General features: G+C 42.6%; 1 protein-coding gene across 2 annotated transcripts in view; it reads left to right on the top strand.

The window, feature by feature from the left end:
* tanc2a (tetratricopeptide repeat, ankyrin repeat and coiled-coil containing 2a) overlaps positions 1 to 14334 on the top strand; it is a 42713-nt gene that overhangs the window by 22741 nt on the left and 5638 nt on the right. For both annotated transcript variants that reach the window (XM_056400876.1, XM_056400875.1), the window contains 25 exons: positions 62 to 201; positions 566 to 734; positions 836 to 1156; positions 1972 to 2094; positions 2192 to 2458; positions 2767 to 2909; positions 3365 to 3596; positions 3690 to 3862; positions 6312 to 6392; positions 6555 to 6755; positions 6848 to 6982; positions 7149 to 7345; positions 7439 to 7547; positions 8662 to 8784; positions 8896 to 9033; positions 9154 to 9252; positions 9619 to 9810; positions 9924 to 10017; positions 10994 to 11127; positions 11277 to 11400; positions 11729 to 11904; positions 12045 to 12177; positions 12741 to 12832; positions 12973 to 13107; positions 13390 to 13490. In XM_056400876.1, the coding sequence (XP_056256851.1) occupies positions 62 to 201; positions 566 to 734; positions 836 to 1156; positions 1972 to 2094; positions 2192 to 2458; positions 2767 to 2909; positions 3365 to 3596; positions 3690 to 3862; positions 6312 to 6392; positions 6555 to 6755; positions 6848 to 6982; positions 7149 to 7345; positions 7439 to 7547; positions 8662 to 8784; positions 8896 to 9033; positions 9154 to 9252; positions 9619 to 9810; positions 9924 to 10017; positions 10994 to 11127; positions 11277 to 11400; positions 11729 to 11904; positions 12045 to 12177; positions 12741 to 12832; positions 12973 to 13107; positions 13390 to 13490 (3832 nt within the window). The remainder of the gene's footprint in view (positions 1 to 61; positions 202 to 565; positions 735 to 835; positions 1157 to 1971; positions 2095 to 2191; positions 2459 to 2766; positions 2910 to 3364; positions 3597 to 3689; positions 3863 to 6311; positions 6393 to 6554; positions 6756 to 6847; positions 6983 to 7148; positions 7346 to 7438; positions 7548 to 8661; positions 8785 to 8895; positions 9034 to 9153; positions 9253 to 9618; positions 9811 to 9923; positions 10018 to 10993; positions 11128 to 11276; positions 11401 to 11728; positions 11905 to 12044; positions 12178 to 12740; positions 12833 to 12972; positions 13108 to 13389; positions 13491 to 14334) is intronic.

Below are 14334 nucleotides of genomic sequence, written 5' to 3'. Positions count from 1 at the left end.
GCGACATATCAAAAATGTAATGGACCTCTATTCACGTTTACTTCACTTTGTAACTCTCCAGGTGAGGAAGAGGAGTTGGGACCTCCCCCCTCAGTGGATGAGGCGGCTGATGCTCTGATGACCAGGTTGGGCTTCCTGCTGGGGGACAAGATAATCGGTGGAGAGCCGGGGTCCCCTTACCACGCCCAGGACGATGGACAGGTAAACAACTCGCTCACAGATGCGCATTTGCGTTATACTTTCTGCATACGCGACTACGTAAGGGTCAACTAGGGTCTGTGTGATGTAAATTTCATCAACAGAGGGTTTATGTGAAGCTCTGTGGCCTCCAATTTGTTGTGTCAGCGTGGACTTGTCCGTCCCAGTCCATGCAGCCTCTGGACTACAAAGAAGTATAATATGCGTCTGTGTTGTCTGCAGTATAATTGAGGCCTAACACGTATCTAGGTTGTCTTTAGTGCTGTTAACTTGTAAAACAGAAAATGTAAGTGCCCTTTTGCACATTCAGATTTGTCATTTTTCAGTTGTTACTGGTTAATGATACAGTCTGTTGTCTTTCCCACAGAGGATCTCTCCGTCCTCCAGTCTGGCCAGCAGCAGCACCTCCCCCTGTTCCACACTGCAGCGCCCTGCTGGAGAAGAGGGCAACAACAACAACAAGCATGCCTCCTCCACCCACGCCTCTGTCACCTCCCCCACCTCAACACTGGAAAGCAGAGACAGCGGTATCATAGGTGAGATACAGAAGATACACTTTTTTTTTTTTTTTTTTAAAGAAACCCTTACACTGCTAAGTTATTAACTTTTTCTGTCATCCCTTCGCTTTTTCTTTCAGCCACTTTGACCAGCTACTCTGCAGAGTCGGCGGCAGAGCAGGACAACAGCGCCAAATACTCAGGCGATGGTTACCATGGGAGCAGCCTCAACCTCTGGCAGCAGGGGGGCCGGACGGTGGTGGCCTCAACCTCCTCTTCCTGTATGGTAGCAACAGGAAATCCGAATGACGGCTTTCTGTACAGGGTGGATGACAACATGGCTGCCTCCACTTACAGCCTCAACAAACTCCACCCAGACCGAGGTCCTGGCGCTGCCCGCTCTTCAGGCTCCACCCACTCCATACCTCTCTACCTCATGCCCCGCCCTAATTCAGTTGCAGGTAAAATGGCAAATGGATGATGTGTGTGTGTGTGTGTGTGTGTGTGTGTGAATCAAGATGTCTCCAGTCCTTGAGTGCGCTCCCACACACTCTTTCCTGTTAGGAAGGAAACACATCATTCTTTCTCGACTACAGTGAGCTCAACAGTGATAGTAAGCAAACAAAGACTTAATTCCATGATAATTATGTGTCCACTATTATATTCTACCACTGTGTTGAGTGTTGTTAGCTTTTACATTCTTTTCCACCTGTACAGTTCAGGATAACAACTTTTGAATATTTATGAATGTTAAATCTGACTGATTGCAAATGGAAAGTATGCCCTTACCTTAAAATGGTGATAACATATAAGTATTTGTTTCTGCTGCCAGCCAAGTGGCAAAAGTTATTGCAGTTGTAAAGGTCCCATATTTCACACTTCTCCTGTGTTTTATTTGAGGTGTTGATCCATAAGAAGATATATTTATGGTTATAAGAACCAAAAACCATCTCAATGTAGATTTACATCTCCTCTCTCAGGCTTCTTTCTGAAGCTCTAGTAACAACAGGTCGGTGAGCCAATCAGAAGAGAGGAGGCTCTGAGCTTCTCTTCTGATTGGCTGACTGTTTTCTGAGTCGTCCAATAAGAATATAGAAGATTTCAGGTAAAAACTCAGAGAAACCAAATCCTGCAAGGTTGGATGGGGGGGTCCAGGTGGGCGGGGCTTGGGGCATGGCTGAGTGAGGTGACTGCTTTGTTGAGACATCACAAAGTTACAGAAGTCCTGACAGATCATTTTAAGGCTCAGTTTCTTACCTCAATTCCCTCTCTGTAGCCACTAGCTCCGCCCACCTTGAAGATCTGGCCTATCTGGACGACCAGCAGAGACACATCCCTTCGAGGACGTCCCTCAGAATGCCCAGACAGAATTCTGGGAGTTGTAGTCAGGACCACAGAGGTAAACACACACACATACTATCAAACACACACAAATACACATTGTTATTTTAACAAGCAGTATTACTATACTTGACTCATTCCCTCTTTCCCCGCAGTTCGTTTCACTCCCTCTCTCAACCTGAAGCCCCTCCACTTTGAGATTCCTGGCCTCTCGTCTGATTGGCTGTTCACCGGCAGGGAGTGGCTCTTTCAGGAAGTGGACACCTGTCTCTCCAGGGATGACCCTTCAACCAGCCAGGGCGTGGTGATCATTGGCAACATGGGGTTTGGCAAAACGGCCATCATCGCCCGTCTGGTGGCGCTCAGTTGTCACGGAAACCGAATGTGGCCAACTGCTGCTGGAAGCCAGACCATCCCCAAGCGTAAGCACAACCTCCACTATTTGGACATGTAGTAGATTTTTGGCAGGAAGCCCATATCACATGCTTGCCAAAGGACCCCCAGTGAGTTATTCCAGCCATGAAGACAAACTTATTCACTCTGTATGAAACAGCTGAGTCATCATGCAGAACCTAATAAAAATCAGCCAGCCTTACAATCAAGACCCAGACACATAGCTGAGCCAGTCTCCAGAACAACAACAACCACATGGAAAGAGAGAGGTGGTTTGTGTGTTTACATCTGTACTGACTTTTAAAGTAAGATATTTTTTCCTGCATCCTCAATCCAGATGTAGCGCCTACAGTTTCTTTCTCCAACGATTCCCTGGGAAGAGGAGGAGGAAGAGGCGATGAAGGAGATGGGGGAAGCTGTCCAGGAACTCCAGAGATGAGGAGGAGACAGAAGGAGGTGCTGAGGAAGCTTGCAGGACAGGTAGTATCCCCACATTACTTAATGTAGATCTGCTGTATCACACAATAGATTACTAGAGTTTTTACACCATTGCCTTTATATCTCAGGTCTAATCAGTGCTTAATTTGCAAATTAGGGTACAGAGTAAACAAAGAGGACTTAACATGGTAATCAGTGAGTTTTGGTGCTGCTAAAAGGCAGATTTTGATCTGGACAGAGCCAAACAACTGCTGGCCAGTTGCTTTATATTTACAATACAGACATGATAACAGTATCAATCTTCTCATCTGAATCTCAACAAGAATGTCTAACTATTCCTTTAGTAGTAGTTTACAGATTGGGCCATTTCATAACAACATCATAAAATGAAAGCTGCAAGCAGCATTATGCGGGTCCTCGGCTACTTTGTTGAAATTTTCTTCCAGCCATAAAATAGTCCAGTGCATAATCGCCAGCAAAACTGTCTGTCTTTGCAGGTAGTCTCATATCATTTCTGTCAGTCTGATAACTGTCACACCTGTCTGGTTCCGGAGTTCGTCCACAACATGGCCGCTATGCTAAGTGACGCCCCTCAGCTGTTGGCCTATCGGGAGCTGCTACACCGGTCACCGCAGCTACAGAGCACGCTCAGTCTGCGCTCCTGCATCCAGGATCCGAGCTCTGCCCTCCAGAGAGGAATACTGGAGCCGCTGGATGCTCTCTACAGAGGTACAAACAGATTCTACTGCATTCTGCTAGCTTCTCTTCTGCTAAGCCAAGCGACAGTATTTCCTAGTGATGGACCACATTGTTGTTTTCCAGAGAGGAAGTTGCACGTGGAAAGGGCGGGGCTTATTGTGCTGATTGACGGGTTGAACGAGGCTGAATTCCACCGGCCGGACTACGGCGACACACTCACTTCCTTCCTGTCCAGAAACATTCAGAAATTTCCATCCTGGTTGAAGGTCATCACCACAGTCAGGACCAGTCAGCAGGTACACACACACACACACACACACTCAAACAAGCAAGTCAGACTTCAGGAAACAAAACTTCACAGAACAAAACATAACTTTTTTTTATTCAGGTGTTGGATGTAACAATTTGTAAGTTTTGCTATTGCTACATAGTTAACGTTAGCAAAACAGCTGTTTTAGAAGAAACGTTGTGACTTCAGCATCAAACTTCATTCCTTTACTCACCAACAGCCGTCTCCACTGGTGGAAAGAATGTTAACTTTTGTCTCTATGACGTCTTTTCTTCTACTGAAGCTAGCATGCTAACGAGTGAGCCACAGCCCACTCGTCACTTTCCGATAGCGACTCACTGTGGCCTCCATTCTGCCCTGAAGAAGAAGCGCGGCTCAGAGTTCATATTATAACCTCTGGTATTATAAACGCCACAGTGGCAGGAGCTCTTGTCAAGAGACAATCACCATTATCTGCTCCCAGCAAGAAACCGGCGGCAAAGGAAACTTACAAATAGCCACTTTAAAGCTACTAAAGCTGTTACATTTTCCACAAAATCTATGTTTTGATCATCAGCAGCATCAATAATCACCAGACTCCCTTCAAAAATCTGACAATTTATGGCTGCCTTTGTCAACAGCAAAAAACACACTTTGCTCAAGAAAAGTTTGTGTTTGAATTAATAAAATTCACATTTATTTTAAAAAAAAAAGAGCAGTCTTGTTTTGGTAGTTTTCAAGCTTTGTGTTTCTCAACAAGAGTTTTTAACCTCTCCAAAACTAAAGCACGACACAAAGAGCAAAAAAAACTAAACTGATATCAATGAGCAAAAGTGTAACAGACATTGGTTCCAGATGCTATCAGACAAAATAAACAAATGACATCAAACACAGAAGACGCATGCAGGGATAAATAACAGCAATAACAACTGAAAGAGGGGGAAAAAATGTAACATGAGGGTTCAATATGTGGTGGTTTGGATCACTCTTGATAAAAGAAACAGCTGGATGGAGACGGATCAACTTTTCAAGCAGCACCTTTATTTTTCTCCACAGTTCGCCGCTAAATTAACCAATCAGAAACTAGAAGGACTTAAATAGTAGTAGTAAACTAAAAAATAGTAAACTTTTAAATATGTAAATAATAATTTAACAAAGATAAATATGTGAGTAGTTAACTGTATTGACACTGTACATATAGTACAGTAAATTGACTCAAATTTACATTATGAATTAACATCTAAACCTTACACAAATAAACAAATAAATAAACATAAATATCAATTTACTGAGTTTTGAAAAACAAAAACAGAGAATCATAATAAAATAAAAATCTGGTCTGCCATTAAAGAGTGCATTTTATTCAAAATTAGGGATGTTCTGGATGCTTTTCTACTATGACGTGTTTTGTTAAAGGAATGAAAGAACTTTTTATGGTCAACCAAAAACGGCCTGCTATTTGGCAGGAAGTAAATTAATCATGATTTATGAATGTGGAATTTTCCAAGAATCCATAGAAGTTTGATGGACTCCTCTATTAAAGAGTTTCCAGTATAACAATCTACAAACACGACCACAGATTCCTTAAGTTTAATGAGTTAAGAGAAGGCAGTGAAGTATTGAGATCTCTGTCTAGAAGTGGGTAATACGAAGTCGGGTATTTATAGAATAAGTGCACCATTTTATTCCTTGTTACAAAATGAGCAGTTTGAGAACATATTAAGTTTAAGTTTATTTAGTAAAATGTTGGAAGGATAATATCTATGGCTCTTTTATTGGATTTGGAAAACTGTACAGTCCAGCCAACATTACCCAAGATAACATACATGTCAAACATATCAGTTAGTCTTCATCCTTAAAAGCTATTGAGCATTTGAAGCAAAACATATTTTTGTATAGAAAATAAAAACAAGAATGTAAGGTAAACGGCCAAACAGGTTTATGTTGGAACAAAATAAGAGTCCTTTTCCTTGTCATACACTAGGACACTACATCAAGTGCATGTTTAAGACCCCTCCCTTAGGGTTTTTATTTTAAGATATGTCAGCTGGAAGATTAAAAAGTCAGCCAGACACTTAATAAGCTCTCAAGCTACAGCTGATGAAATCTGTCAGCGACAGCTTTTATCTCACAGCGGATGGTTGCTGGCTCGAAACAAGAAGTATGCTTTGTTCTACCTCTATCTGGACTGTTTACAAAACCACAGAGACTTGTAATGGTAGATCTGCAGTTGTTATCAGTGTAAAGTAAAAGTGACTAAGGGCTCGGGGAATGGAGAGTCAGAGCACAGCAAAGAGTGCGTATACCCACTCAGATGTAAGAAGGGTTAAGCCTGCTTGAAATAACATCTGTCTGAGGCAAATATACGAACGGTGCTGCCAGACCACAGTGAACAAAACACAGATTGGGAGTGGCTTTGCTGAGAAAACTTGTTTTGAACTAAAGGAATCTCTTTCTCTGTCTATTCAATCAATCAGGAAACCACTCGTTCTCTACCTTTTCACCGCATCTCTCTAGACAAGATGGAGGAGAACAACGCCATCGACCAGGACCTGCAGGTAACATGCACACAGTCTGTCTGTCTGTCTGTCTGTCTGTCTGTCTGTCTGTCTGTCCGTGTGTCCGTCTGTCCGTCTGTCTGTCTGTCTGTCTGTCTGTCTGTCTGTCTGTCTGTCTGTCTGTCTGTTCATTCATCCTTATGCATTTCTGTTCTTCCTCAGGGTTACCTGATGCAGCGTATCCACAGCAGTGGTGAGATCCAGAGCAACGTGTCATTGAGCAATGGTCGCCTTGACAACACGGCCCTCACCAAACTGATCAGCCACCTGAAGAGCCTGAGCAGAGGCTCATACCTCTACCTGAAACTGACCCTGGACCTGATAGAGGGAGGATACCTGGTCCTAAAGAGCTCCAGCTTCAAGGTGGGGAAAGGAAATAGGAAACAATTAATTAGTTATTAATTTCAACAGAAATGACAATTTTCCACCGTGTGTGTGTGTGTGTGTGTGTGTAGGTGGTTCCTGTGAGTCTAGCAGAGGTCTACCTGCTTCAGCTCAACATGAGGTTTCCCACCCAGTCATCTTTTGAGAGAGTCCTGCCACTGCTCAACATCACTGTGGCATCACTGCACCCACTGACCGACCAGCAGGTACACACCATGCGTGTGTGTGTGTGTGTGTGTGTGTGTGTGTGTGCGTGCGTGCGTGCGTGTGTGTACGTGTACGTGTACAAGTTCAGTGCAAATCGGTTCAGCACTTTTTGCGTAATCCTGCTGACGAATAACCAGACGCTGTTCCTCTCCCGTCCTCCTCCAGCTGTTTGAGGTGGTGAATGCAGGCGCTCTGACTGGGGGATCTCTGCAGTGGGCTGAGTTCGTGCAGCGGTTGGAGCAGCTCTCGTCTTTTCTCTTGAGGCGAAGCGACGGCAGCTGGATGCTAAACCACGCCTCCTTCAGGGAGTGGCTGGTTTGGAGGGAGGAGGGGCAGGATGACAGGTTCCTCTGTGACCCCAGGTACATTGACAAGCAGCAGGAAAGAAAGAGTGAAAACCACAGAGAGAGAAAGAAAGAGATGTTTTCACTGAGCTCACTGTCCATCTGTTTCAGGAGTGGTCACACTCTGCTGGCCTTCTGGCTCTGCAGACAGGAGGGGAAGCTGAATCGACAGCAGACACTGGAGCTGGGACATCACATCCTGAAGGCTCATATCTACAAGGTTAGCTCACACACACAAAGGCACAAGCGTGACAACACGAAGTGGCAGGTCTTTGGTGCAGGGCCTGTGTTTGCATCTCCAGGAGCAACAAATGGAAAGATGTTTCTTCAGGAAATCGTACTGGTTTCTGGATCATGTAGAGCAACACAACCTGAACACACATCATCATATACACATGTATATGATCTCATCAGTCATAGTTCAACTGTATCTCAAGTGGTAAATGGTGGTAGAAGCTTTTCATACAGTATAAAGCAGCTGTGGATAACAGGAAGAAGAATTCACTCATAGATAATTGCAGACTCATTTACAGACATTCCTTTTTGTATCACTTATCTTTATTGATTTTGAACATTATACATCACATTTCCGGAGTGGTTTGGATATATCTTTCAAGTCTTCCTTGAAACAACTTCCCTCCCTCCCTCCCAGCCTCTCACCCATGAACTGACAGCCATAAGCGTTTATGACAACAATAATGATGATAAATTACATAAACATATAAACAAATACCAACGTGTTTATATGCATAGCTACATACACGTTTTGGCTTTGTGAATGCAATATCTCCGGAACTCTTTAAGGGAATCCCTTCACTTCACTCCACTGGCACTCAAGGATGAACTGATTAGATTTTGGTGGTCAAAGGTCAAAGGTCAAGGTCAGTGTGACTGCACAAAACACTTTTTAGCCATTACTCATGACACACAGCAAATATGACAAAATTTCAAACAAATGGTTAATATTTCATGAGACTCTAGATAATCAGGAATGTAATCTGAAACTAGTCTGAGTGGCAGAGGCAGACGACCATGAGGCGGTAATTCTAGTTAACAATGTTGTTTTTTATGAGCTTATATGTTTTTATGTAAAATCCTGATGTGGAGAGTAACTCGCGGTGTGAGCCAAATGTAGTGCAGTAAAAACTACAATATTCTTGTCTGAAATGTGGTGAAGTAAAGCTGAAACACGCATTTAAGATGTCAATGTCAGAGTGCTGCGTGGTCAGTGCACCACCGTGAAAACGGTCTAAAGTCTAAAACAATGGCTCAGTAATATCTACCTGACCATGACCGATGCCTGTTTGCTTCTGTGGTGTCTGTTCTATCTACAGGGTCTGAGTAAGAAGCTTGGGGTTTCCTCCTCAGTTCTGCAGGGGCTGTGGCTCTCATACAGCACAGAGAACCTGAGCCCCGTTCTTTCATCTCTGCGCAACCTCTACACCCCTAACATCAAGGTAGCACGCTGCACACACACACACAGACACACACACACACACACACACACACACACACACACACACCCTGCTAATGCAGGTCGGCTGTAACTTGCCTCTCTACCTGTCCAGGTGAGCAGGTTGCTGATAATGGGTGGGGCTGATGTGGATTACCGTAGTGATGTCCTTAACAACGCCCCCCTGCTGTGTGTCCACTCCCACCTGGGCCACAACGATGCCGTGGCGCTGCTGCTCGACCATGGCGCTCAGGTAAAGACTTGATATTTATTTTCAGTACCGGACTTTGGGGAAACATTGTGCTGGTTTTTTATTTGGAAGATTGTGCCATTCCGTGCAACCAAACCTGCGGCTTCTGTGATGTATTTCTAGGTGGATGCTCAGTCACGGGATGGTTTGACGGCGCTGGGATTTGCTGCTGCAGCTGGACATCTGGAAATAGTCATCATGCTGAGTCAGCACCAAGCTAAGGTACCCCTCTACCTGCAGGCCTGCAACATTTTCTCTCAAATTCAAACCTTTTGACCATATGCAGTCCAGCCATGCACCAGGTTTTTATACCTAGTCTTGTTTCTTTTTAAATAATCACAGCCATAAAATATCAACAAAAAAAAATGCATGTGTTTGGATGTTGAATGTGGAACACAGGGTGTGTGTGTGTGTGTGTGTGTGTGTGTGTGTGTGTGTGTGTTTGTGTGTGTCTGTGTGTGTGTGTTGAGATTAGGCTAAAGTTGGTAACAAATACTATTTATCCTGTTTACCATTGCCTGTGTGCTTTGCAGTGTCCCAGGATGCACAGGACACTGCCTGTAAGTCTCTGTTTCCCTGTGTACTCAGGTGGGTCATGTGGACAGCTCAGGTCAGTGCGTGTTGGTGCACGCGGTTCATCGAGGCCACCTCAAGGTGCTGCACTTCCTGTTGAAGCAGGCAGACTGGAGCTGCACTTCCTGCTGCAGCCAAAGAGGGGCGAGCAAGAGCCAGGCAGTGCAGCAAGCTCTGATTGCAGCAGCCAGCATGGGCCACACAGAGGTGAACTACACAGACACACACACACACACACACACACACACACACATAGCTTTATAATATTGTGTGTATTTAAATATATTAATTTTCTTTATGGTGTGCATGTGTGTGTATAGATAGTGTCATACCTACTGGATCTTCCGGAAGAAGACGAGGAAGAGGAGGAGAGACCTGAGATCAACACGTTTGACAGTCTCTGGGGAGAGACAGGTACAAAATCTGTCTAATGCAACTACACAACAAATAATCATACTGCATGATACTGTACTAGTCCTTACTACTAATACTTTGCCACTGCAAGTCTTTTTAGACCTCGGGACCTCTGCTAATACTGCACTAATACTACAGGTTTTATCAGTAGTTTTAGTAATTTGATAATTTGTATTTAATTTTTTTTAAATCATAAAGATTATGGTTGAAGATAATATGACAAAAATACATATAATGATTATACTGCAGGTCCTACTGCTCTACTGTAATGCTGCTGTTATTGAAACTGGTGATAATATAGTACAACACAATACTGCTACAACCCTACACTACCACAGTGTTAAGAAGAGACACATTAGCACTGCTAATGCTAATTGTGCAGGACCCCTAGTGATTCACTCAAAGTCAACTGAATCAAAGCTGAAGTTATATGTTCTGTTACATGTTATTTGCATTTTTACATGATGAGCTAAATGGCTGTAGGGTAAAGGGTCATTTACATCACGCATGGTTGCTGACTCATTGTTGTCATTTGGGCTCCATTAGTGTTGCTAAAAGTCCTACCAAATAGTAAGTAGGAGAGAGTTTGTGAACAGGAAGTGGCTGCTGTGCTGCACGTCACTGACATCTAGTGGAGGAAACTGTGTACTACCGCACAAATCATTTACCAGGGACCTGTAACACTCGAGAGATTTAGTGGGTAATCGAGATATCTGTGGGCTTCTCTCAGGTTTTGTGGTGTCACAAAGATGGCTTACTATTAATGGGGATAGATCACCATGGTAACCTGTGCTTCACCACATCATTTATAGAAGTGTTCCTTTGGTTTGGTTAAAATTTCACAGACTTCACCACAGACCTGTGCAAATAAACAAACAGCCTGATCGCTGAAAATCATCAGGTTGCCATTGGTGCCTAACTGCTGATTGAAGCTGTTAGAAACACATCTCTCTCTCTCTCTCTCTCTCTCTCTCAGCTCTGACAGCAGCAGCAGGAGGTGGCCGTCTGTCTGTGTGCAGGCTGTTGTTGGATCAGGGGGCAGCTGTTGAGCAAGGCAACAGACGAGGTGTGGCTCCGCTCTTCAACGCTGTGAGACGAGGCCACTGGCAGGTACAGTAAAACACACAAAACACACACACACATACACACAGGGACACATACAGACTCACACACACACACACACACACAGAGTAAACACATTCATTTTGATTGCTGCAGTAGAAATGCAGAGTGTGTGTCTCCCTCTGTGTCTCGGTCAGGTGGTGGAGTTGTTACTGAATCACGGGGTGGAGGTGAACATGGTCGACCAGCAGGGCCGAACAGCTCTGATGACGGCAGCCTCAGAGGGACATATGCCCACAGCCCAGCTGCTGTTGGATCATGGTAACCCACCTTGCCATAGTAACAACAACACAGCTCGTATGTAAACAAATGACTCGAAACTCAATTTTTTTTCAGGTACCTGATACTTGGCATTTTGGATTTGGCTCTAATTTGGAACCACTTTTTGGTTACAAACACTAATTATTAAATATTATTAATTATTTATTTTTGTTTTTCAGGTCTATTTCATGATATTTTAGTAAAAAGCCCCAGTTTTCTGATGTGTTCCAACTCCAATATTTGCTGTTAATACAATTTCAACATTTCTTGGTGCAGATTTCTGACCCCAACTTTGTCTTTGAGATGAATTCACTTTCTCTGATTCCAGGAGCCTCTCTGGACCAGAGCGACAGGGAGGGGTTAACGGCGCTGAGCTGGGCTTGTCTGAAAGGACAGCTCCTATTGGTCAGAGAGCTGGTGGAAAGAGGTGCAGCCACAACTCATGCTGACCGCAGTGGACGTACACCTCTGGACCTGGCTGCATTTCGCGGTGACCCAGAAGTGGTCAGTAAAACAGACGCGTTTCTCATTGTATTTGCCATATTTTACAAAAAGTATGTCTGTCCCTGCTTAATCTGTCCCGCAGCGTCCACTCATGTCTATAATCTGAGACAGACCCGTGTGCGTCCTTCTCTGTGTGTTAGGTGCAGTTCCTGGTGGAACATGGCGCGTCGGTGGAGCATGTGGATTGCAGCGGGATGCGTCCTCTGGACCGAGCGGTCGGCTGCAGAAACACTTCAGCTGTCATCGCTCTGCTCAAACAGGGAGCCAAGATAGGTAGAGACATCTACAGTTCCTCATTAACCCAAACAAACCTGGGTCACAATGGTTTTTATCATCTTATAAGATACAAATATGGGGAATTAGAAGTTTATAAGTACTACTCTGCAGGCAGTTCCTTCCTCCTCATGGTTTTTGCCCTAATATTCATAGTTTTCTAAATGGTGTTTTATGCTGTTTATGTAAATTAATTCATTTATAAATTATTTTTACAATTCCTAATTTTAATGCTTATTAAACATATGAAATTAAGGAAATGCCTTATTACTTTTCCTGTGACATCACTGGCACTTAAGAAAACCACTTTTTGTTAGAAGCCATTTAAATGTCCAGATTGTCCTAAGTGCATGTTGACAATCTTAGTTTAGTGTGTTAGCATGCTAACATGCTCATCAGCACTAAACACAAAGTGCAGCTAAGGTTGATGGGATGAAGGTTCGACATTACTGTTGGCAAAGAGGTACAAACGAACAAATAGGAGTGAACACACAACCTGTTCGGCATGCTTATATTACAGTGTGTGTATGTGTGTGTGTGTGTGTGTGTGTGTGTGTGTGTAGGACCAGCGACATGGGCCATGGCAACCTCTAAACCAGACATCCTAATGGTTCTGCTCAGTAAATTGATCCAAGAGGGAGACAAACTATACAAGGTAACATGGCACAAGCAAATTTAATAACAAACCAGACACACATACCCTTATTTGATATTGTAAGGACTTTCTGTGTGTGTGTGTGTGTGTGTGTGTGTGTGTGTGTGTGTGTGTGTGTGTGTGTATGTGTCGGTCTGTAGCAAGGTAAAGTGAGGGAGGCTGCTCACTCCTATCAGTCAGCACTCCAGAAATTTCCAGGAGACGAGCTGAAGACGTTCAGACAATTGAGAGTGTGTGTGCTGCTCAACCTGTCACGCTGCCGCCGCAAGATGAATGTGAGTCTCTGTATATTTCTCACTCCTAAACACACACACACACACACACACACACACACACACACACACACACACACACACACACAGCAACACACTGGAGAAAAACATTTAACAATATGAATTATCTATAGTCTTGACTGTAATTTAATTCTACCTAATGACATGTTTTAGTTTCATGCAAAGAAAGTTGTTTTTTCATTTTATTTTGGAATGAATCTCTCACTGTCATCTGTCCTCAATCCCACACTGAGTACCATCCTGAATTTTTTTTTTTCTTCTCAGGATTTTGGCCTTGCTGAGGAGTTCGCTACCAAAGCACTAGAGCTAAAAGCAAAATCCTATGAGGCCTTTTATGCCAGAGCCCGGGCCAAACGCAGCCGCAGGTAATTAAAGCAATAGAAGGACGAGTAGCTGAATGGAATTAATCTACACAAGCGAATCATGAAATGTTAAATGCGTCATGTGTTAATATTTTTTTATATATATAATTTAAAGTCCCAAATAACCACATTAAGAATTAAACTTACTACACTTGCTTGTATCTAATAGTTGAGTCTTTTCTGTGAGTTTATATATATGTTATATATGAAATTGTTCCAATTTCTAATAGGTTTCATTATAATTTTATGTTTTATGTTTTTTTATTTTATATGTGCATATATTTCATATATATGGAAATTCAATATATGTACATATATTACATTCGTGTATTATGCTGGTTGTCCAAAACAGAGAACGTTGAAAACACTAGGCCTTCTTTTACACAAATACATATATCATACATATATCGAATTTCCATATATTAAATGTATGTACATATAGAATAAAAACGTATAGGTAAAAATTAAGAAATTATAGGAATAGAAATATATGTCCATCCCAAAGTTTGTCATCATATGTTGATATTATATACAGTAGGATCTTAGACCACTTTCCTAGAATATGTATATGTATGTTGTTTTAATAAACTTTAATAAACATATATAAATTAAATATGTATATTTTAACATATATGTTGCAACATGTAATAACATAAAAGAATTCATCATAGATATTTTTTACATATGTACAAATTTTACTAAGGGTATTTCATAAATATATACATATACATATACACACACATATATATATATATATAAATGTATGTATCTATCTTCATCGAATAGTCTGAAAAAACACCTCATGTTAGCGCATAAATTTTGGAAACTTAAAAACAAGTAATGGAAA

The sequence above is a fragment of the Seriola aureovittata genome, chromosome 17, assembly GCF_021018895.1.
Source record: "Seriola aureovittata isolate HTS-2021-v1 ecotype China chromosome 17, ASM2101889v1, whole genome shotgun sequence".
Classification (NCBI taxonomy): domain Eukaryota; kingdom Metazoa; phylum Chordata; class Actinopteri; order Carangiformes; family Carangidae; genus Seriola; species Seriola aureovittata.
The sequence above is the reverse complement of the archived record's forward strand: the minus strand, read 5'-3'. Positions and strand labels throughout refer to the sequence as shown.